Genomic DNA, 23,886 nt, shown 5'->3' on the forward strand with positions numbered 1-23,886 from the left:
CAGCCAAACCAAACACAGATCCTGAGATGAGGACACAAGAGCAGACAAAGATATGCGCGTGGACACACTCGCACGCGCTCACACGCACGTGGAAATGCAATACACACGCAGGTTTCGGGGCTGGTTTGGTGTTCTTGTGTTGCTCTCTGAGTGATGTCCTGGGGGATGCGGAGAGGCAGAGCGGGGCCTGAGCTCCTCCGCTGCTCCTTTGTTTACACTGATGGTTTCCAGATGCTAGCTAGTGATCGGAGCGCTACGGAACGCTGGGGAGCAGCCCAGCAGTTTGGGGCTTGAGCCAGCGAGCCAGGATTATGGCAGCTCTATCTGGGATACTTGAAAAACATGGCTTTGTAATAACTCTGCAATTGTTTCTAAAGGCTGAGAGAGTTGGAGAAAAGTGATTAGAAATTATCACTTTGCAACTTAAATAAAGTGTCACAAACATTGTCCTCATTTATTGGGGTGACACATGCAATGCACAATGACGTCTTAGGTCATTAAAAGTAATTATTAGTCACAAAATGTAGATTTGGATTAATTGCATCTGACTGCAATTAACATATTTGCATTACTCAGTAATTTGACTGTGTTTCTTTAAACAGACTCCAGCCTGTGGCAGCATGAGTATATTGTCTGTCTCTTCTTCGCAGGCTCATTTGGGGTTAGATTGTTTTTCTAAACTGAGGTGCATTGTGCTCGAGTGAGGGCAAATTTATCACTTAAACGGCACACCTGTTCCTCCCGTCACTTTCAGCCTCAGCCACTTTTCTTTACAGGCATTAGAAAGAGACAGCTGCACCAGCAAAGGAGCCGTCCAGAGAGAGAGAGAGAGGTGAGAAAGATGGCAGCGAAAAAGAGAGACGCAGAGAAAACAGTGGCTGTATTTAGAGCTTGTAGTGCATGGTGGGATTGATAAATAGTCCCCATAATGCACCTGGCTGAGGTTCTGGCATGAGGTCGGGGCTGTTTAGTCCAACAGCGGAAACAGCCAATAAAAAAAAGCTTGTTCTGTGTGCAGTGACACACAGCTGAGGTGGTGACAGTGTCATTCTTGTGAGAGACTTGAAGCAGTGGCCATCTGCACTCCCTCACTTGGCCCTCAGTTCTGACTAACAGGCTGACGACTGCATCCTCAGATCTTTATTCTTTAGCTGCTGTGATGTCAGATAACGCGGGTAGCAATGGTCAAGGATACAATGATTTGACTAAGAAGCAGTTTCAATAAAATAGAGAACTCCTTGTAAATGAGCAGGGTCAATGAGTGCATTTTGTTTGCTTTCTTTTTCTAGGTGCCATATGGATAGGAATACCACATAGGATAATGTAATGTGTGAAAGTATGTGACTTTTTTTGCATATTTTTTATGTTTCACATTATAATTGCCTTGATGTGGTCAACCCAAACCAAACTGAGCACTAAGAATTGTTGTGCAAGAATTATTTGACCCAAATGACCTGAGAAACGTTCCTGCTCCTTCTGGTGTGGTCTGACAAACAACCCCAAGCTATTTCTTTTACAGTGTACTTCTCTTTGCTGAATGGTAGGCTTTGCTGTGACTCATTGACCTGTCTGGGTCTCAGTGATCATGTAAATATACAGTGCGCCGGTGATGGGAACATCAAATCATGCTGAAGAACCTCACATTATCCTAAAGAACATCAAGTCTTTTTACTCTGTTTTAAGGACAAGAGGCGTTACTCTGTTTAATGTTTATGTCATAAAATGAACTAATAAAGATTACATTTGTTTCCTTTATGCTGCACTTAGCGCTTTTGTTTTTGTCATTTCTCTTTTCAGATGTTTGGGTTTATTTGAAGAAATTTCAAACAGTCAAAAACTCAGCATTATTCATATATAGCTGAGCTGCGTTTGCCAACAAAGACCCTGCTCTCCAATTCCAGACCAGAAAAGTGGTTGCATACAATTACTACAAACCATTTTCCAAAGCCTCAACGTTGTTTTACCCACCAAATCCCTTGTTTTCTCGTAGAGGCGGACAAACCGCTGAATGGCATGTAACATTTGCATAAAAACTCAAGCTTTACTGTCAGCACTGTCTCCTCATATTTGTTGCCTGTGGACTGACTGTGGGCAATATGTGGAGCCCAGAACAACTGTAGGTAGATGTCTCCTCTAATATGTCAAGAAAGCATGAAATCCCATATCCACAACCTTGAAAACAGTGGTCTTTTTAGAATGACTCCTCTTAGGTTTGGTTTGGAAGGGACATCTAATATTAAACCAAGGCTAACCTATCCTGTTGCTGGAGACAGAGGATTAAGGGTTCAGGTTTTTGGGCGAGTGTCTGAGAGTATACAGTCTGGTGTCTGTCCACTGGTCATTACTCTTATCCTGGAATGTAAGATCAACACATATGCAAGATCACCTTTAGGCCTCAGACAGTGGTCTGGACCACATTTTTCCAGCGGTCAGTAATAGACATCTTTTTATGATTTACACTGGAGCAGAATTTCTTTTTATGGCACAATGATATTCAAACTGCAGTTTCAGAGTCGGATGCCTGGACTGCATACCTTTCAATCAATTTCACGGTATTAACTGAATTGCCCTGAAATTCAAAGACATCACAGTGGGTGTCGTCTAGACCTGGATCACTCAGCTAAACACACCTCTTCAGATTCAGTGACTAACCTGCATAAGAGCACATGCTTCAAATTCCTAATGTCGTTGTGTTTGTTCAACATATGTGTCTTTAAAATCGACCCCCCTCCAGAGAATCGTCTCTGCATTCCTCCACATGATAATGAGTACAATCCACTGTAGTTGTGGCCAGAGCTACAGCGGTTAGTTAACGCTGTTTTATCCCCCACCTCTCTCTCTCTCTCTCTCTCTTTCTGAAATGTATGGCCTAATTGAAAACAGAGCAGGGATTTTACGACGGTTCTCAGTGTTTCTCGTGTTCTTCCCCTATGGAGGCCATCTGCTTCGGATTTAGATTTCCTCCCCCCTCTCTCCCTCTTTCTCTCAGTTTCTCTCTCCCTTTCTCCACCCATCGGAGAGGGGCTGATTGGAGGGTCTCTCCACAGTTGGCTCAGTTGACTGTGGGGCTTGTGGTATTTGTCCACTCTTCTTTTTCTCCTTGTGTGTGTTTGTTTGTGTGGATGTCGTAGTCTTGATTCTAGAGCAGCAGGTTTTTTAGAAACCCTTCGTTACAGAATCCTTGAACATCCAACTCCGACTTTAATTCCTCCTCAGTCTTAATGAGTTTTCTCCTGTTTCTGTTCATCTTGTTCTCTTGTGTCTCATTTTTGTCTCCTCTTTTTGTGTTGCTGTCTCTTGCACAGCTCTGTTTATTCTATTTAATGCAGTTTGTGAGCTCATTAATCCTGCGATATGAGCCAAAGAATGATCTGGGTCCTTGTAGCAGGGCTAAACTCTTGAGTGGGAGTTGTGCAGGAAACCGTGCGCCGAGACTTTCCAGTTGTGTCTCAAGAGTGTATGAAAACCTGTGGATGTGGAATTTGTTGAGAGTGTGTGTGTGTGTGTGCATTTTTGTCTGGGTGTTACAGAGGGACATGAGGAGAGAGAGGCATTGTGTGTGGCCATGTTTTGCGTGGAGATTGCATCAGTGAATGTGTGTATCACATGTGTGTATATATGCTTCATTTAACAGCTCACTGACCCGTAGTGTGGGCGCATGTGTGTGTGCGATATGATGAGTCCCTGCTGTGATTTGGATCAAAGGAGGATGTGGTCAACTAGTTGTGGTTATGGAGCAACACTATCTTCTCTATGGACACTGTCCTCTACACACACATACACACACACTGACCCTTATCTCAACACGAGGGGCTCTAGCCTCGGGGACACAAACAAACATTGACTCAATGCAAGCCGGCACTGTTAAAGTGATATGACAAACACCGCTCGCCATCTCCTGGCACGGAGGCCATCAACCGATTTGCTGTTTCAAAGCTTTGCTTCCACTTTACGGACACCTAAAATGCTCTAAATGGCTCAGATGTGTCCACTTAGCTCTTACCCTGGCACGGGCTTGAATGGCTTTATTTGTAGAGAGCAAAGGAAAACACAACACATCCTCCTGTGCAGGCTCATCTCCAGAGTGTTGTGTGGTGTGATGACGCAGTTCCATTAAATTAGTCATTGCACAGTGTGTATTGTGAATGGTTTGTAAATGTTGCTTTAAAGGCAGCAAAGCGTGGTTATTTTCCTGGAAATCAGGCCTAACTAAAACATTTACTCAGTCATTCTACTGTTTACATCTGAGGGTTTTGATTTGTAATCCACTGCACAAATGTAAATGGACAGACAGGCCATGTATGTATGTATGTATGTGTGTGAGTAAAGAAACCCAAAGCTTCCTTCATTAGCTGCTGACCTGAATCTGGCGCCACATTTCCCAGCCTGCCTCTACTGGCAGTAGTGGCACAACAGTCCAGATGTTATTGTGACATTCGTTCCCACGTGTTTGGGTGTCCATTGGAATGTGTAATACCAACTGCGGCTGTAAAGTTTATGACTTCAGAACCAAAACTCGCTTTTTATCTAAGACCTCCATGAGAGGCAACGTGTTGCAATGGCCTGACAACAACTGTCCATAATGTGAGTATAATCCTCAGATTTATAACTCCAAATGTCCAAATAAGATCCGGATTACTTGTGCAAACTAAATTTGCAAGTGTAGTATTGTAAGACGTGGGTGATATATTTTACATAAAAAATCAGTTCAATCAGTGCTTTTTCAATTACATTTTTGGTGCATTTTTTTTTACCAATTTACTGTCCATATTAATAATGTATTAATTGTTTTATCGATAAAATATCAGATAATGAAAAGTGTCTTTTATAATTTCCCAGAGCCCAAGGTGGCACATTCAAATAGCTTGTTATATCCGACCATCAGTCTTAAACTGACATTCAGTTTAATATCATAGAAGACAAAAGAAAAGCTTCAAATCATCAAATTGGGGAGATGGACAACTAATCAGTTATCAAAATAGTTCATAATAGATTCATTTTCTGACGATTAATTTACGATGAATCATCTAATCCTTTCAGTTCTACATTTATATATACACACCTCTCTTGTATTTGAAAACTGTATTAACCTCCTTAGGACACAACTGACCAACATTGCATCCACTTTTTCATCTGGATTAGAGAGATCATCAGTTCACTGCATGCACGTTAGGAGCATCTTCAAATTGATTGCAAAGGGGGTTGTATCGAATCTGAAAGCACTCAGCTGCAGACAGAGCATGACGCGCAGCCAAAGGCCAAGGCCAGACCCTGGAAACAGCATGGAGCGGGAGAGGAATGGTCATGAGGAGGATGAGTGCTGTTTCTGTCCTGCTGAGTCCTGGCTGCAGTATCGGGGAGAGATTTTTTACATTTGAAAAAACAGCTGTAACAGGAAATTTCACTAAGTTCATTTCCAAATGAATAACGAGGGCTAAGGTTAGACCTCCTGGGTAGCACACCTGGCACTATCATCATCCTTTATTTTTAAACTTCAATTTTATTTCATTAGATAGAATAGCGGTTAGTCTTACTGCAGCGGAAACCTAGAAAGTGCTTTATTTTGGGGTTTGCTTTTTTAAGATGGCAGCCTGTTTGTAGTTGGATCACATTAACTAGATCATTTGTAGGAGAGCATCCAAACAAAATGTTGCCGTGGCATTGCCTTTGAGATTGCCTGTTGATTGCACCAAGACAACCCTGTCAGTGTGTATAGACTGGTGTGCTGCAGGCCAGCAGAAATCAGATTTTCCAGCCATTCGTGCTGTCACAGTGGGAGATGCGAGGCTGACAGTGGGGTTGAGGTCATGCTGTTGAGGGGCCAGATTGAAGCACAGCCGCTCATACTTAGGGCTGGCTTGCTGGTGCTGATGCAAAGTGCTGACGTCTGTCAGGGCAGCGCCAGATGCTGCTGATTAAAGTACATATTACTCACACACAGGCTGGGACAAAATAAGGGAAGACCAGGGATACAGATTGTACCCCTCCTCTCACCCTCATTGCCCCGTACCGCCTGCATCCACCCTGGAATTTGCAGCCAATGTTAAGTGATTATGAAAACAATCTGCAGTCTTGCTGGGGAATCAGGAGTGGACTGGACAGGTCTGATTTCACTTTGAACACAGAGTCTTTCCTAACCTTCTGGAAAGCTGCCATCAGTTGCATGCTGTGCATTAAGATTACTTCTTTCTGTCATATCAGATTTCCATCTGTGCATGAAAGCATTTTTAAAGTTTGAAATAAAAGAATACAATTCCTTGCTATTTACCATGTTTATCTCCCTAATGGAAGGATTTTGTTTACCAAAATAACCACTCTCAGGCGCACAGTGACTGTCACTAGGCAGATGCAAGTTCTGGGTGTTTTTTTTTTTTGATGATGATGATGGAGTTTAAATTGATAATGACAAGCTCTGACAAACTTACTAATCACTGTACATTTGGGTTTGTTTTGGCAGGATGCAGGGTAGTTTGTGATGTATCCCTCTGATGACATCAGCAGTACGTTTGTTTGTGACATGCCTTTAGGGGAAAAATGAGTCTTTTCCCCCAGTAATGTTATAGTGGCCTAAATAAAGTTGCCAAAATGAAGTCATTGGAGCGGCTCCTCCCAACAATATTGCCCTCAGGCTAGTGCTTTTTCATGGCTGACTGACTGTTCGTAATCATCTCCCTCATGAGAATCAGAGGAGTAATTTAACACAGCTGTAATGGAAGTAAATGTCAATTACACAACCACATATTGTGCCAAAATTGAGTGTAGGAGTGTGCTGTGTGATGAAGTTGGATATATTAGCACGACAAGGATGGACACACCCTGCTGTCAAAGCTCACCATCCATTATTGTCCAGAGCTTCTCTTAAAAATGTCATTCTTCAACTCCCTGCACAGCTCAGCATTGAATGAGAAAAAAACACTTTCTGCACTCCTAAAGTTTTATTTATCTGGTCAAGAATGTAAAAGTAATGATTTCCCCACATGTGCATATATTTTTACTCACCTTGCTTTGTTCTTTACAGGCCAGACCCAAAGGTGAAGGGCTGACACCCTACCAGGGGAAGAAGAGGTGCTTTGGAGAATACAAGTGCCCCAAGTGTAAGAGGAAGTGGATGAGCGGCAACTCCTGGGCCAACATGGGACAAGAATGTATCAAATGCCACATCAACGTCTATCCACACAAACAGGTACTGCAAGCTACAGTATGACATTCACTTTCTGAGAATTTGCAGTAATGTCTTAAAGTAAAAAGCATTACTCATACACTCTGTTTAAGTGGTAGATTTAAACCGTCTCAACCAAAGTTAACAGAATCCAGACTCTGGTTTGCGTGGCTGCGTATTGTCTTGAGGATATTCCAGATGGCCTCATTAAAATAAAATAAAAATCATACCACTAACAATTGCTTTTGCCTATTTGGTAATAAACCAGCACTGAATAAACTAATTACATTTCCTGACTGATAAAAGTTTGGGATTATTTACTGAATGTCATCAAATCTTAAAACAAATATGTCTTTATTAATGGGTCACAGGCACAAACTAACTCCGGGTTAATTTAGACAGCAGCAGAGATTCCTTTCACATTTAATAATACGAAAAAGTGAAATCATATAACCGAGATGCTGTGGAGTGTTTTTCCGAACAGCAAACACTCCGAGGGAATTAACGTGCTGGTGAGCTGTCTGTTCGGCTTAACCTCGAAATGTTTCTTCACAGCCTGTTGACTAAAGAGATGGATCGCCTGAGAAAGAATCCACTCTGTTTTCTTCAGCTAGAGATATATTTATACTCAACACTTCATCTTTTAATATTTATGCTTTTCCACATTCCTCCAATTCCACTTCCTGAAATAAAATTAGGATTACAGCTTGAGGCCTTGCTCGTTCTCTGAATACCTCGGCTAACCATGCCCCACTCTGTTAACACTTACATAAAATAAAGCAGGAAGGGGACGGTGCTTCACAAATGTATCCTTAACTTCTGGCTTCAGGAGTCATAACATTCCCAGACAATGGAAAGTTCATGCATAATTTATTCCAAATCTTTTGTTTATTCATTTGCATATTCATCAGTGAGTGATCTTAACCAAGAATATTAACTATACTCTTTAAAAAGCGTGGGTGGAAGACTGCATTCACATTGCCAGAAGTATTTCTCAATCAAAACCACTTTGTTCCGTGGAGTTCGCTGGTGAGAGAAGCTCCCTCTCCTCTGCCTCTGTGTCCTGTGGCAAAGCTACACACAGGCAGGCAAATTCCCTGCATTTGCAATGTCACCCACTTAACATATTTCCCCCCTGTCAGCGTTTGAAATGGACCACTAACCTCTGTGTCCTCGAGTATCAAAGCTCAACCTCACAGCACGGCTCCCTCCCTCCCTGCGGATTCCCATAAATAACCTGAATATGTATTTTCCAATCCCATCCACATGCATAAAATATTTGTCCCTCTTAAATGGGACATATACTGGCCTTTCACCCTGGGCATTTGGTTTAAGCCAAGGGCATAATTCCCACTGGGTATGATGGGGACATGTCCCCCTTACTTTTCAAAAACGCACATGCTAACTGACTGTTAAAGCTAGTTGTTAGCAAGTAATGACAGTTAGCAAGCATGCCAGCTCAGAAAGCTTTTCTAGCCTATTCACTATGAAACACACAAACAGCAATTTAATTATTTTCTAGGTTAAAATCGCATTCACACATATACTTTTGTTGTTGTTTTTTGCCCTCAATCACATGAAAGAACTTTCCTGCTTCTGTGCCAAACACACATAGCAAAAAAAAAAGTTATTGATTGCTGTAGGGGGTCATTCTCTTTTCACTTCCTCAGCTACAGAGCAGACTCCCTGGAGCTTGGGTTTCTTGCTCAAGGACACTTCAACAGGGAATATGCCTGCAGCACAGAGGCTTGAACCCTTTTCCTTCTAACCGCTGAGGGGACCCCATAAAATATCAGATTTTCCAGCTTTCTTCAAGGATCTAATGGCTTTGACGCACCGATATTAAAGTCCCTATACTTCCTGGCAGACTCGTTAGCAGACGACTGAAATATCTCCTTGTAGTGACCCATGGTAACCTGGTTTCCTTTAGTTAGACCTCTAGGAATAAATAGCGGTTTTGCAAAAAGCTCTAACAAGAAAAGAACAATAGATGAGAAATAAAATGTTCCAGACAGATTGTTAAAACAACCTCCAAACGTGCTGGCCCAGATAGATTCCCTTTGTCCTCGATAATGATTCCAAGAAAGCCATTGCCGTAGCAGTTTGCTGATATTTCCATACAGGTCATCATGATCAAATGCACACTGGATCTTTTTCTTTAATACCAGGCTGTTAAAGTGTGCTGAAAGTTTCCAGAGCTGATGGTGCGTTGCCATATCTCTGCAACTAATTGTGTTTAGTACACGTCTGGTCTGAAGAATATGGGAGTAATGTTGGAGGCCAAAGTAGTTAGGCGTTTAGCTGAGTTGAATCTGGTGCCAAATAAACTGTTTGCAAAACTCAGAGTTTTTTTATGCTGTGTATGTGTGCTGCTTGGTTTGCTCTCTTCAGGGTTAAATATGACTCATTATTGGTCCTCTGCTTGTATCCTCAGCGCCCTTTAGAGAAGCCGGACGGCCTGGATGTTTCTGACCAGAGTAAGGAGCACCCGCAACACCTGTGCGAGAAATGTAAAGTCCTGGGCTACTACTGCCGCCGTGTGCAATAATCATCTTTATTCGGAGTCGGAGAGCAACAAGTCCTATTGCTCATCCTCCATCAAGGCTGTTAACCTCCTCCCTGCCCAATTCACATCCAGGTTTCCCCACATCCCCGCCCTGCACACAACATGACGTCCTTTCCTCCTCACGTCTTCCCCTCCTCCTCTCAGAAGCCTCAAATATAGACGGTAGCTCTAACCCTCCCTTCTTTCTGTCCCTCTTGTCAACCACCCGTGGAACACAGATGTTTAGTCATTATGCTTCTTTTCCAGTGACAGTATTGAAGATTACATCCAGGAACGAGAGGAACGTGTTAACTTAGGATCAATATCTATCTCTCCAAGTGCTCTTCATGAAAAACTTGCCAAAATCAGTGACTTTTTTTGAATGCCTCATGTATCAGAAACCACATAACCCCATTGATCCAACTCGATGTTTAACAACAGCTAATTGTTGTATTGATGAATTAGCACCAGGCATGTATTTCATTGGTGTCACTGACAGTATTGGTCTCAATAGATTACCTCACCTTGGGGTTTTGTTGGCTTTGTGTTTACAGAGATCTGCCTTCCATTTCCCTGCCAAGTGAAGTGTGTGGTAATGTGATGAACGTTTAACCCGGGCCTCTCATGATGGTATAATGTATACGAGGCCTATGATGTCTTGCCGTATTAGGGCCAGCAGCACATCTTATTAACTGTGAATTAACTGAGGGACAATGTGCCATACATCCCTAGCTTACATTTGGCCTATTTATTTTCTTGTCGTCTAGTGTGCAATTTTAATTTTAACTGGGACATAAAGAAATGTTTTTTTTGTATGTTTGTATATCACATTATTGTGTAACTGCTTCCACGTATCTTTAGAAACTACTGTAGGTTCAGCTGCGTAGAGTCGCTCCTCGTCTAGATTTAGTGCGTTGTTAACAGATAAGGTTTCATTCACTCTCCCTAGAATATTTTTGTTGCCACACAAATACTCAATCATCTATAGTGTTAGATAGGTAAATTCAAGCTCATTTCAAAATCACAAGAAGGTCACCTGAGAAGGAGCTTTAGGAAAACAACAGTAGTTTCAGTAACAACAATCTTGCCATCCACAGTTTCTTTCCAGTGTATAATATTTTTTTTTCAAAGCATTGAATAAATTAACTGCTTGCCACAATTTGATTAGCATTTTGAAACATGATTTTAGAGGTTGTTCACATGTAAAGCCTGATTAGATTGTAACCACAAATGAGTAAAATACAAAGGAGATGTTTGTTTGCAAGAGATTCAGAAAGACGTTTGAGGTCACATTTTAGTGCCAATTGATGGCAGCGGAGTCAGTGTAGCTAAATGGAAACTTTTCCAAGGGTTTGCACCCTTCAAAACTATGTCCAACAACTGATTGCAGTGTAAAGAGTGTCTAGTGGGAGGTGAAGCGTTGAAGAACTGCAGTGATTTTCAGGTTGTTTGAGAGATAACGATAAGATTTGATATAGAAGGACTGATTTGTGATGTGGTGATGCTGAAGATTCAAGGATAGTTTGAAAGTGATGATGAATTAACTTCACACTTATGTTCATTTTTATGAATGAATATGAATATAAGTGCCTACTATTATGAACCAATGTCTTTAAAGGAAGAGAAGTACACATCTGTTTACATATATCACCATGCAGACCTAAAGCACTACAGAGGAAATTCGTGTAGTTTTGACTTACAGAAACCTGCCTTTTAAGGAACCTTGTTATAGGAATTGTGAACTATCTTATATGTACTGTATTTCTAGCCTTATAAAAGCTGGTTGACTTTATTTTATACTGTATACTGTATGTGCCTTAAAAAAAGATTTAAATCATTCAGAAGTATCAGGACTTGGAGGCTATTTGAAATTGGGAAAAGACATGTGGGGAAAGGCTCGGAGTTGGAGCAGTATACGCGTGCATGTGGTAACTGTGATGCATAGTAAGTTTAATGCAGGTTCAAGATGTGACAAAGGACAAGAAAATGATGCAGTTTCTCTATTAGCAGTTTGAGCTGGCATGCTGGGTGTTCGCTTCAACACAGTTTGCTGGATTGGAGGCACGGGCTGAAACAGCATTTCCAGCTGGCAATAACAATCCTACTGCGGTCTGTTGTCATGGAGTGTCAACAGAGATGTTATTTCTTAGTCGATCCTCACAACAGAACGGAGTTGCACATGAAACTGTGGACCTCACTCATTGTTTTTTTTTTTTTATCTATTGTAGTTATGTTTATCCAAGGAACCGTAGGTTTTGTCAAAAAATATACATGGTCACTTGGCTTAGTGGGAGAGTTTGCAGTGGCTGATAAAGGTACCTTACAGTTTTGGGGAAATGTAGCTGAATTCCATCTGTAAAGTTAAAGGGGCACTCCAGTGATTTAGTATTGTAGTTGCACAAGAGACACAAAAGAATAGTCAAAATCAACGCAGCAGAGGATGAGATGTCCTTACTTTTTGTCCAAAAACGCTGCATCCTACATTTCCCATAATGCAATAGCATCTTTTAATGGACTTCCCCTTGCGGACTGTCAAATGCCCACATCATTCAGACTCCCCAGTTTGTAACACAGGCTTTTTGCTAAAAAATATGTCTCCAAGTTGAGATAACCATGACGACATAATTGTAATTGAAATCCTCAGGGTTATTTTTTCAGACTTGACAAAGCTCCTCCAGAGCTACACAAGACATTATACAACTGTTTTCACAGTCCGAGTAGCAATCCCCGCGACGAGTAAACTGAACTTCATGAGTAAAATTGGTGGAGTGCCCCTTTAAAAGAAGGAATCATGGCAGTTGTGCATCTGTTACCATAGCATTACCATAAGTTAAAGACCTAATATCTCCTTTAAGCCCGTCACTGTTGGGAACAATCCATTTTTTCTTATTGTTAACATTGTCTTTCTTTTCCTCTGCGTGATGGCACTAACCTGACAGGTCTTTACATCTGAACCTTATTGTAAACATCATACCATGTGGCTGTAGTGAGAGGAATAGATACCAATGATGCCTTACGAACTAACCTCATAAACAAGTAACAATGTTATTGTAATTCAGAAATCCTGTTTGAGAGTTTGATTCCGCCCAGAGACATGTTATGAGTAGGTCATTTTAAATGGCAAATCAAGAGCCAATGGAAGCAGCTGATACGACACATTTGCAACAAAAAAAAAAGAAATCTCTGCTTTCAGACGTAATGTCTTGAATTACATATACTTGACTTTTCTAATACCTTTTCAGTTCAAATTTGTTATTTTCTATGAATGAGATATGTGTATTTTGGAACACTTAATAGATGTTGAAAATTTTTAAAGCAATCTGCAAAAACTGAAGAGTTATTTCCCTGACAAAGAAAGACTGTTTTATGTATATATTTGATGGCCATCATTTTCAAGGATAGTAGCTATTTTAAAGTGTTATGCAATATTGAAGCTTTTTGTGTGAAGAAGGGCCTATTGCTGAGAAATAAACAAAGCTGGGAGTTTTTTTTTCCTTTTTGTTTTTCAATAATCTGAGGGGTTATCCTGCAGAAATATTTATGGAAAGATTTTTTACAACACTTTTTGTATAGAATATGCAACAAAGTTACACTAAGAAGGAAATATTGATGTCTACATAGAATATTATTAAAAAAAAGCTGGTACATAATTAATACCCTTTCTCAACTATAAGCCATTGTATTTTTGTGTTTTGTTTTATGATGTTATCAGTGTTGAATAACCCACAATGTTATTCAGTTGCTATATGTAACTAATTACGAGCTGCCATTTACATTCATACAGTCGCACCTATTCATTTTGTAAACAATATTATGAAGATATATTGTGTTAACATGCAGATTTTTTTTTTCTTAATTAGTGACGGATACTCACCACTGTATAAGCACGTTAAACTGTGAGATGTAGTTTGCTTAAAGCAGCAATGACAAGAAACTATTATAAGATGTTACGGTGTTATTAGTAGTTTAGGGAGTGTATACTTTTGTCAAGAAAGCGTGTGTGACAAAGAACTATTTTAGAGTTTGCATGTGCATGTGTTTGGTTTTGGATGAAATATAATTTTGTGCGATGCATACTTATTTAAATACTTTACAGTAGTTTGCTACAGTACATATTTAACATTATCAGCAACTTCTGATTGTTATTAGTCCCGAAGTATTTCATTTACCGCTAGCGTAGCCTCTACGAATAATACATATTTACTGAATGTAATGTGTTAACACTTATGTGGTCAATATGGAAAGTTATGTTTGTATTCTTTACTGTCTGTATCACTTGTGATGTTTGTAATGCAATATTGCAATAATGTAATATTTGAATTGGATAGAACACAGGCGTGAGGTAGGGAAGACAATGATTTTGGGAAACAAGGACAGTCATGGTTTCGAGAGTAGACCACAGGTCTGTTTTTCATGTCCATGAAACGGCATTCCAAAATGTGCCTTATTTGTTAGTTGGGAAAACATTTTAGTGCTTTAGTGCTGTTGAGAGTTTGATGAATAAAAGTCATATTGAATTAGGTCTGCTTGGACTATGTGGTTTGATTTGTTTGGGTCCTTTGCTGAGTTGTTGTTACCAGTAACTGGGAGGTGTTCACTCTGGAGTTTGATTTCAGCCAAAAGCAACACATTGTTTTCTGAGAGCTCCTGTCTGTATAATATTCATTACAGGCCGTATATGTTTTCATCGCCACACCGTGCCGCATCTTTGAGTGCAAGCTTGAAGTCTTGCGTAAGACTAAAGCGTATAGATTATGATAAAGAGGTTTTTAATGGATTATTCATGGTGGTTGTGTAACGCAAAAGGGGGAGTGACTTGGAAAACTTTTCCCCCCCAACTTTCCGTGAAAGTGCTGAAAGATAACAGACACATCGAGCTGACAGGACTTGATTTCAACACTTTGAGTCAAAGTGTAGACAGGAAAACCAAAACACAAAAAAGGACACCAGCTGACACGGGTGCCATGTGATAAATGTAGACATTTACAGCCTGAAGAACCAGCTTGTACCAGTTGTAAAGATGTCATTGTTTTGCATGTGTATTAAACGTTTGGCCACAGCACCGCCGTCTTCTCTGGCCAAGTTTCCATGCACAATATTGGACGTGCATTCCAAATAACTAAAACTAAACCAGAGGGTGGGGACCCAAATTATATCAAGTTTGTTACAACATCTCTAGCTCAAACAGAGCGAGAGCTGAAAAGTCTCTATAGCAACAATGTAATCTGAGAATTCAAACAAACGGTGGAAGGTCAGTGCGCATATGGTTTCATTTAGGGGCCAGAGCTGCTTTTTCACGTCGCTTCATTATTTACTTTCATAAAGTATTAGCTCGATAAGCAGCACCACCCAGTCTCTGGCTTTCAGACATGTCCTGGCCTCCTTTTCTCTCTCTCTCTCCTCCAGACGCTCTGTGTTTCACATAAAGACGCCATGAAGGCAGAGCAGCCCACATACAAGCTGAAGACATTTTCAGGTTCCTCTGTGGTTCCAGCAGATTAAACCATCTGCATTCACTATGTCCAATGAGGCTACAGCCCACAGGTCTATCATCTGTCAACTGCATTCATGCAATATTGCAGATCTACTGTAGGTGGATGTCACATGATGTCACATCCTGCTCTGATGGACAGGAAGTCAAGTCGAGCCGATGTCTAAAAAAAGCTGCTGGATCATTTCCAGGAAGCTTTAAAACCAGCAGGGTTGGTGGCACATGAGAGCAAATGTCCTGTACTAAGCTAGTAAAATCTGAAAATGGCTGTTTATTTGGCAGTAAATGGAGAGTAATTGCACAATAAGAACATTTTACATAGTCAATGAATTATACACAAAGTAGATGAGTCGAGTTAAAAACTTAAACTTAAAGTTAAAAAGCAAGATATCTGTAATAATTCAGACAAACTATTATTATAAATGATAAATAAAAGTGAATCGATAAATCTATGGATCTTTAAACAGTTCAAATATCAGATTTTAGGGAAGAACAGAATCACCTGTGACAGTTCTTCCTCAAAAGTATCATGAATACGGAAAAAAATATATAAAGTAAACAGTAAATGGTTGCATACTGAGTCACCCGACAGAAGTCCACGTGTGATCTTAGGTGTTACTTGATCTCCCCGCAGTCAGTGATGACAATTTTCTTGATCACACCGCCGTCATGTAAACCAAAGGATTCCATCTTGGTGACCACGTCCATACCTTCCTTCACCTGCCCGAACACCACGTGCTTCCCATCAAGCCTGTCAAAACAGAAGCAAAAAGTGACTTCAGCAGCCCGTAAGTGATTAGATTTGTATGTGGTAAGATGACTGTTTAAATAGTTCTACAAAGTGTTTACCATTCAGTTTTAGCCGTGCAGATGAAGAACTGGGAGCCGTTGGTGTTTGGCCCTGAATTTGCCATTGAAAGTGTTCCTGCAGAGATCAAAAAAGGCCAACAAGTAAATCAATTAAATATGATGCCATCAGCAAGATATTGACCTCCTTTCACCACTGACCCAATAAAATGAAGGCCTGACTGTAGCAAAAGAGAAACATGACACAAGTCTACAAGTGTGTTGGGTGAAGGCCTGTTTTCTCTTTTCTGAAACTGATGCAAACTGTGATTATGCAACACTTTCAAGTGAAGCACTAAATAATCAGCATGTGGATGAAGTTTATTCAAGAAAGGAGTTATTTTGATTGATGCATGTTGACTCACTAAAAAGTAGGTCATTCACCTGGGGATTGCAAAATCCATATAGGAGGTGGTTTCAGTGCTGCATGAAATTAGGCACTGCCATCTAGTGGAGAGGCAGCTGTATTAAATATACAGACAAAAAGCTGGCAACGTATACTGTTAGGAAGCCAGGAGAGTGACACAAGTTAAGAACTGCAAATTACAATTATTTGTTTTTGAATGACTGATTGTTTGGTATTCAAAATGTCAGAAAATAGTGGAAATGTTTTTGTCTTGTATTCTGCCACTTTATGCATCATGGATGGATTAAGTATTATCTGTTTTTTCCTCTAAATAGAGATAAAGTAGTCTTATAGTAAATGTGCTGTGGAGCTGTACCTGGACCAGTGTGTTTTAATTTGAAGTTTTCATCTTTGAATTTCTTCCCATATATAGATTTCCCTCCTGTGCCGTTGTGATGGGTGAAATCTCCCCCCTGTAACAGAAAACACAACAACAGACAACATGGCAAACACTCAATGCATGTACACCTTATACACACCATCTTCACTGTAAATCTCACCTGACACATGAACTCAGGTATGACCCTGTGAAACACAGATCCCTTGAATCCAAAGCCATGTTCACCAGTGCACAGCGCTTTGAAGTTTTCTGTGAAATAAGTCTGTTTTTTTATTAATATTTGAACAAGTCCAGGACAGCAAAATATTCCTTAAATTATCAACAAAAAAACTGTATCTCTTGATATTCAGCATCTATGTTTAAAGAAACCTGGTCAAACATACCTGCAGTCTTTGGCACTACATCTGCATTCAACTGCAAGATAACACAAATCACATACAAATTCATGAATGAATGTTTACACTGAGCAAACCACTGCCCTTATCTGTAAATATTTGAGACTCAGCAACGCTAACGCTAGTTAGCTAGCTAGCTACCTCAATGACTACTCTTCCGAGAGCCTCGCTGTCGGCCTCGATGTCCAGAAACACGACGGGGTTCTTGGCGGGGCCGGAGGAAAGCAGCCTCGCAACGGCAATGCCCGGCGAGCTGTACCTCATGCGTTTTTTAATTTGTAACATGGCTACTCAGCTGACAGGGAGAGGAGGACCTGCAGGCCATGGGTGGTGGTGTTGTTTACATGTGACGTCACACAGAGCGACGGTGGTGAAACAAACAGCGACACCACGCGGGAGGTTTAGGTAGCGACATACTGTATATGTCACATACAAGGTCCACTTCGTAGGTGTTGTCAAGGAGTTTCTCACTTTGTCAAAATGTATAGTCGGTTATCATATTTTATACTTAAGTGACGTGTTAACAGCTAAACCATCTCCATGACAACAACTCCATCCAGGATGTGGCTGGTTGAAAGCTTCTTAAACACCACGTCAGTGAACCTTGAGTGAGATTTTTTTCTTCTCTTCACCTTTTAAGCCCAACTTCAACTATTTATATGACAAATTAATGCGTTTCAAATCAGTGAAAAAACTGCTGAACTAATATTTCTGTATTTTTATTTATTCATACTGTGTCTTTGAATAATCTTGAGTAATGTTTTAGTTGTGCCATATTGTTTACACATTTCCATAATAAAAATGAAATGATGATGGAGATGACGTAGTCAATCAGCTGTTTATTTAGATGTACTCTACAGAAATGCGAGGCTATTGGGATAACTGATGACTGACATTTGCAAATTTTACAATGCTTGTCTCTGTCAGTCATATTTACATTTCAAGGAGTGGGCACCGAAAAGGAAGTTTTCCATTCTGATATCATTTGCATTTTAAACTACTGTGATGAACCACCTCCTCTAAAGTCCAACTTAGGTTTGATGTTGCCTACCCCAAAACACAACAATATATTACTTTAAAACTGCAAATGCATAATTCTATTTAATATTTATAGACCACAAAGAGGTGTGTAATGATGATGTATTTTCAATTCTTGCTCCTCATTACTGATCATCACCAAGTGTTGCAAAAGTTTTAACCAGGAGGGAACTTCATCATCATCATCATTTGTTGTGAGCTCAGGTACATTGAACTCATTCAGCCATAAAGTGCGTGAGCTTATGTTTTATTTGTCTGGAACACTAAACGCTTCTTGGATCGATCACAAAATTGCTCTGAGGCCCACAGCAGTTTTTTACAGCTCCAATTTGTGACTCACTAATTATTTGAGAAAAAAAGCTGCTGATTATTTGCTGCAGTTATTGAATCAACCTACTTTCAGTCAGTATTCATTTCAGCTCACAGGATACAAAGTAACTTGTTGCTTTTCTACATTTAACAAGGCGCTTTTTGATAATAGTTTATGAATTAACTAAGTGGTGACATTTTGACCTGTGATAGTAGGAAAAGCACGGGTGTTACTAATAACATTAACGATTCCAGCATGCACAATACAAGGAGCCTGAAATCGAAGCAGCTAAATGGAATTGAGCCATCATTAATTTTATTATTTACACCTGTGGTTTTCCTACGATGACATGACAAAATATCCTCAGTGAAAAAGGCCTACTGATTATTCTGTGCTATTCCAGCCTGTAAAAAACACTATTAACATGTGTAATGATTTTTTAATTTATTTTAAAATATTTTTTACAAATATTGCAAATTTTATGTATATATAGTTTAGTATTGTAGATATTCTATGGATTTGTGTATGTAATGGTTTAATACATAGTGGTTGCACTTTTGTATGTCAAAAGACGCAGAGGCCATTAATTGTGTTTCATCTGAATACATATTTATTAGATAAATATTAGGATGTCACGTCATCTAACTACATACAGATTTGCAAGACTAAAAATCACAATGTTTTTCTGACCAGTTTAGAATATGAAATGATTGTACATAGAATGTACAAAACCAAAGAGACAACTGCCACTTGTTGTGCCAATCACTTCAGATTGTACCTTTATAGCATATTTTGCCAAATTGCATAAAAATTATAAATTTGACAAAAGTTTTTACAAACTGTAAATTTGGAAACAACCTTTAAGAGCCACTCAAAGCTCAACGTCTCCAAGTCCCAATTATACCTCAAAAGGTTTAGATAATTTTGTAGCACCTTTATAAAGTACACAGGTAATAGAGAAATACACAGAAGTTTAATATTACACAAAGGAAAAATGTCTTTTTTTCTTGGAAACCCCACGTGGAGGGGCACATAAAGTATCTTACATAAATGAACAGGCGTGGTTAGAGAGGTCTGCACAGACGCAATCAAACACAGACTCATTTTGCCAATTCAATGTCTGACAGGAGGATGGAAGCTTTACAAATTCTAAATACACTATGCACACTCCCCCTGGAGAAAATGAATACATTTCTGTTAACGTGTCTCTATTTGTCATTTACATTATATACACGTATCCCTTACATCCCCATCCCCACCCCCAGCCCTCTGCCACAACCTCCCCCTGTAATGCAAATAGGAGGGGGTCTCTCCCAAGTTTCATTTTACAATATTAATTGCATTCTCTTTTAAATCCTCAACTCAATTTCCAATGTCTGCAATCAGACAGTATAATTTGTGTCTCTCAAATTACTAGACGTGATTTTGTGAAAGGTTAGAGTTACACACTGTGTAGGGAAATAAAACATCCCAACGCGGCAGTGCATTGTCTTTAACAAACATATAAACAACACAAACAACATCTGATCCTTCTGCTGTGTTATATGCAGGTGATTTGATCAATTCTGGAGATTAGTAAAGCCATATTTGGTTCTTCAAACGGATTACAAATGGGGGAACTTTTATCCGATGACATACAGTATATTTTAAAATCAATGACCGTACTGCATAAAACTGTGTAAACCCAATTATACCTGTCATAAAAACATGGGACAAAAATAATAACTTAAAACTCGAAACAACATAAAATGTGATGAAACTACACAAATCATGTTCACACATTTTTGCTTAAGTATGGTTATCAAAAGCTCATTATCAGGCCTCAAAACAATCCAGAGGACATTTTTGCACATTCTCACTTTAAATAAAGAGGACGAGGTCACTTGTTCCAATAATATCAAACAAATCATTTTTTGGAGAAATTTGGATCTCTAAGCTGCATTAACAATCTTTTAGACAGAAAAAAACAGCTCATTTAAAGCTGATTGGTTTTTATATAAAAAAAAAAGAAAATAAATCTTAAAACTTGCCTGCTGAGCAATTCAAATATTCCTTTTCACTGATGCATTGTCACAGGGTAATGGAGAAACATCATCTACACAATACACAGGTACTCAAAACAAGGCCAGTGAGAGTGCATTTGGATCAATTGGTTACAATATTGGACTGGTTACAAGGGATTCTGTGTGTGTTTGTGAGTGTGTGAGTGTAGTCCTTGACAGACATACAGTACCGTGTAATTGCCAGTAAGATGGGTACAGTACTGTACAGTCACAATGTATTCACAAAGGGTATATACAACAGCTCTGGAAACACTGTTGGATCATGCAGGATGTTTTTCCCCAAAAAGATGCAGAACAGTAACAAAACGACAAAAGGAAAGGTCAGTACAATCACACAGACGTTTCTATAAAATACAGTGATTTAAAAACTTCTGTAGACGTCTGTAGGATGTTGAAATCCTGCTCTTACACCAACATAATAACATCCAGGCCCAACCCCTTACAAAAAGCATAGGACAACTTTGGTGATGTGTATCTGATTAATTTCAACATGGGACAAAGATAAAACACATAAAAGAGAACAACAATAATAATAAAAAAAAAAAACATGATTTTGAAATAAAATAATAAATAAAAAGACGAGAGAAAAAATGATTTGATCAAGCACGTTTAGGCTGGACAAAGACAACAGGAGCCATTGGCACACATGCACTTGTGAACAAAATGGTGCTGAATTTGATGAGGAAGAGCGAAACATTACAATAAATACACAAGAAGAACTGCAGACTGGCTGGAGAAGAGGAGCGGAGACAGTTCTTAAAGTGGATTGTTTTATCTTTCTCCCATTCAATATTTTTCTTCCCTCCTCTGTCTCAAACGTTCTCTCCCCGCTGTCTTTCACACACGCTCGCAGGCAAACAAAAGAGGACACGTAAACATACACACACATAGGTATATACACACACCAACACACACACACACACACACACACACACTACATTGCACAATGTGCGCTCGTTCCCTCTGTTGACACTGGAGGACATTTTAGCTCGTCCTTTCAATGCTCTGATTCTGATTTCCAGTAATTCAACTGTCACACACACACACACACACACACACACACACACACACACACACACATACACACACACAGAAGTCTGGGGGTCAAAGGGCATGGCATGTGCCAAAGTTCTGGAAGAACACATTTCAAATAGGTTAAAAACACTCTTACAAGACAATGTTTTTTTCACAAAAGGAAAATCATAATTAAAAAAAACAAAGCCACAACACTTCTCTGTCTCTCCTCTGTGTTGTATACACATGATGATTATAGCTGCACAGTTTTCAGTTGAAAAGTCACAAATATCATATATGTATATATATAATATCACTTTAGTGCCCGCCGACATGGCTGTAAATGGTGTGTTTCGAGTCAGGCGGTGGAACTGGTGCGTGGAATCTTTACACGAGGAAAAAGAGGGAGGGCGGGGATGAGTGGCGCTCCTGCTTTCTCCCTTGGAGTTCCCAAACAGGCGCCTCTTTTCAGCCGTGCTCCTATGCCACACATTATCTGTTGAGGGGCTGTGTATGTGTGTGCGCGCGTGAGCATAGGAAGCTGCTTGAAGTGTCGATAGGAGGTCGGTGAAGTGTCTGTGGACGGACAGTCAAACACATCGCGACTCCTGTAGATGCGGGAGGGTTTGCAGGGGAGGCGAAGGGCTAGTTGTTCTCGAAGAGGGAGAGAAGGTCATCGTTGCTGTTGGCGGGAAGGTCGGGGGGGTCCAGGTATGACAGTAACTCTTCTGGGTTGGCCAGCTCTGGAAGCAGCTGTGGACAAAAGACAGAGAGAGACAGTGAGTGGCAAGGCTAAATAACCTGAAAAAGATATTTATCTTTCTGAGTGGACGACTTTGAATCATGCTCAAGTGTCTGTCGAAGCCAGTGTACACATAAACACAGCTACTGCTGCTCAGAAGCAATCTGATAGTCAAACACAAACAGAGCACACGGCAAAGAGATGAGAGCAGCTGCAGCAGACAATTAGCTGTTAACAGGTAGCTTATGGTGCCCAAAAGTGGGCACACTTACATCCAGGGAGGGTTCAGGCATATCCTGGGGTCCCTGACCCATCTGCCCATCTGAGGAGGGGTTAAAGTTCAGATCGCTGTGGGGATGACTGTTCTGCCCAGGCTGCTGAGGCTGCGGCTGAGGTTGCGACTGGCGAGGCGGCTGCGATGATTGGCCACTGTGATGCAAGGGCTGCCCTGACTGGCCACTGTGATGTAAGGGCGGCCCTGTTTGGCTGCCAGGGTGGGGAGACGCATGCAAGATCTGCTGCATGGAGTTATGGGACTGATCGGGATGGGACATCTGCAGGTGCGGAGGAGACAGAAAGCAAGAGAGACGGAGATTGAAAAATAAGGAGGAAGACAAAGTGAGAGAGACAGAGGATGAAGGAGAGAGTATTAAGGAGGAGGGGAGGGGAGGGATGCGTGGGAAGAAAGAGAGGAAAAGCGAAATGAGTTCCAGCGTGAATAATATGAAACAGGCCTTCTAAATGGAAGCTGTGATCAGCAGACATGTACAGCTGCAACATTATACGGTGACATGAGCATGTGAGCATGACTGAGCACACATGCTGGCTAGAGGCACAAGCTGCACCTTGTTCAGATAACAAATCTGAGCCTCCTTTTCTGTAGATTGTCTGGATTGTCTTTTCCTTTACAAATGAAGGTACCAAATTATGCTACAGGACAAAATAACTTAAACTTAGAGACATAAACCTTAAGAGTCAGACCAAACATGATCATAATTTAAGCCTACTGGATTGTATAGTAACATACTATTCCCATAAACACACTTACAATGGCACAATGGCTTGGGATAGCAAGCAGTCCTGGTAGTCGACTTACTGCATCATTCATGCCGTGGTGAAGGGGCTTGTCCTGCGAGAGGAGACCAGCAGGTCCATCTGGGGGGTGGGAGAGCTGGGGGCCATGGATGAAGTCATTCATAGGAGGACCTCCTCCACCTCCACCACCAGAGGGGTTCCCGTGAGGGAAGTCAAAGTTCCCTTGGCTGTGGTAACTGTTGCCTTGAAGGACAAAAGAGCAAACATGTTTGGTCAAGAGGTTAACTGCAGTTTGAACTTGTTGACTTGTTTCATGAATCTTCACTGTTGCAAAAAGTTATTTTTTCAAAGTGGTTGCATAACAGCATATAAATGTTCCACTTTTTTTTTTTTTTTTTTTTTTACTGTTATCAGAGCAATGAGCTTAAAACATTTTAAAACAGGTTCAGCATAAAACTCTCCTTGGGGCTGTTTCTTTGTTTAATGCACTGGAGATACATCA

General features: G+C 40.4%; 3 protein-coding genes across 3 annotated transcripts in view; 1 reads left to right on the top strand and 2 right to left on the bottom strand.

Moving 5' to 3' along the window:
* Positions 1–9,727, top strand: part of zcchc24 (zinc finger, CCHC domain containing 24) — a 28,316-nt gene extending 18,589 nt beyond the window's left edge. The window contains exons 3-4 of the mRNA XM_070916581.1: positions 7,019–7,183; positions 9,594–9,727. Coding sequence (XP_070772682.1) covers positions 7,019–7,183; positions 9,594–9,707 — 279 coding nt within the window. The 3' untranslated portion in view covers positions 9,708–9,727. The remainder of the gene's footprint in view (positions 1–7,018; positions 7,184–9,593) is intronic.
* A 6,022-nt stretch (positions 9,728–15,749) lies between these two features.
* On the bottom strand, positions 15,750–17,467 carry ppifa (peptidylprolyl isomerase Fa). The gene is made up of 6 exons (XM_070916633.1): positions 17,324–17,467; positions 17,171–17,201; positions 16,948–17,036; positions 16,764–16,860; positions 16,045–16,120; positions 15,750–15,946 (listed from the first exon to the last, which is right to left on the bottom strand). The coding sequence occupies exons 1-6, from the start codon at positions 17,465–17,467 to the stop codon at positions 15,811–15,813; spliced, it is 573 nt and encodes a 190-aa protein (XP_070772734.1). The 3' UTR covers positions 15,750–15,810.
* A 4,604-nt stretch (positions 17,468–22,071) lies between these two features.
* The window catches only part of zmiz1a (zinc finger, MIZ-type containing 1a), a 29,957-nt gene continuing 28,142 nt past the window's right edge, over positions 22,072–23,886 (bottom strand). The window contains exons 19-21 of the mRNA XM_070916501.1: positions 23,446–23,627; positions 22,622–22,903; positions 22,072–22,360 (exon numbers count right to left, since the gene is read on the bottom strand). Coding sequence (XP_070772602.1) covers positions 22,253–22,360; positions 22,622–22,903; positions 23,446–23,627 — 572 coding nt within the window. The 3' untranslated portion in view covers positions 22,072–22,252. The remainder of the gene's footprint in view (positions 22,361–22,621; positions 22,904–23,445; positions 23,628–23,886) is intronic.

This window comes from Enoplosus armatus, chromosome 12, assembly GCF_043641665.1.
Source record: "Enoplosus armatus isolate fEnoArm2 chromosome 12, fEnoArm2.hap1, whole genome shotgun sequence".
In the NCBI taxonomy this organism is placed as follows: Eukaryota; Metazoa; Chordata; class Actinopteri; order Centrarchiformes; family Enoplosidae; genus Enoplosus; species Enoplosus armatus.

Bases quoted from the DNA above. Each gene is read 5' to 3' on its own strand.
- ppifa (XM_070916633.1), bottom strand. From the start codon at position 17,467: ATGTTACAAATTAAAAAACGCATGAGGTACAGCTCGCCGGGCATTGCC. The intron at 17,202-17,323 runs GTAGCTAGCTAG...GTTATCTTGCAG, and splicing joins TCGGAAGAGTAGTCATTGAG to TTGAATGCAGATGTAGTGCC. The intron at 15,947-16,044 runs GTAAACACTTTG...CTGTTTTGACAG, and splicing joins TGCACGGCTAAAACTGAATG to GCTTGATGGGAAGCACGTGG.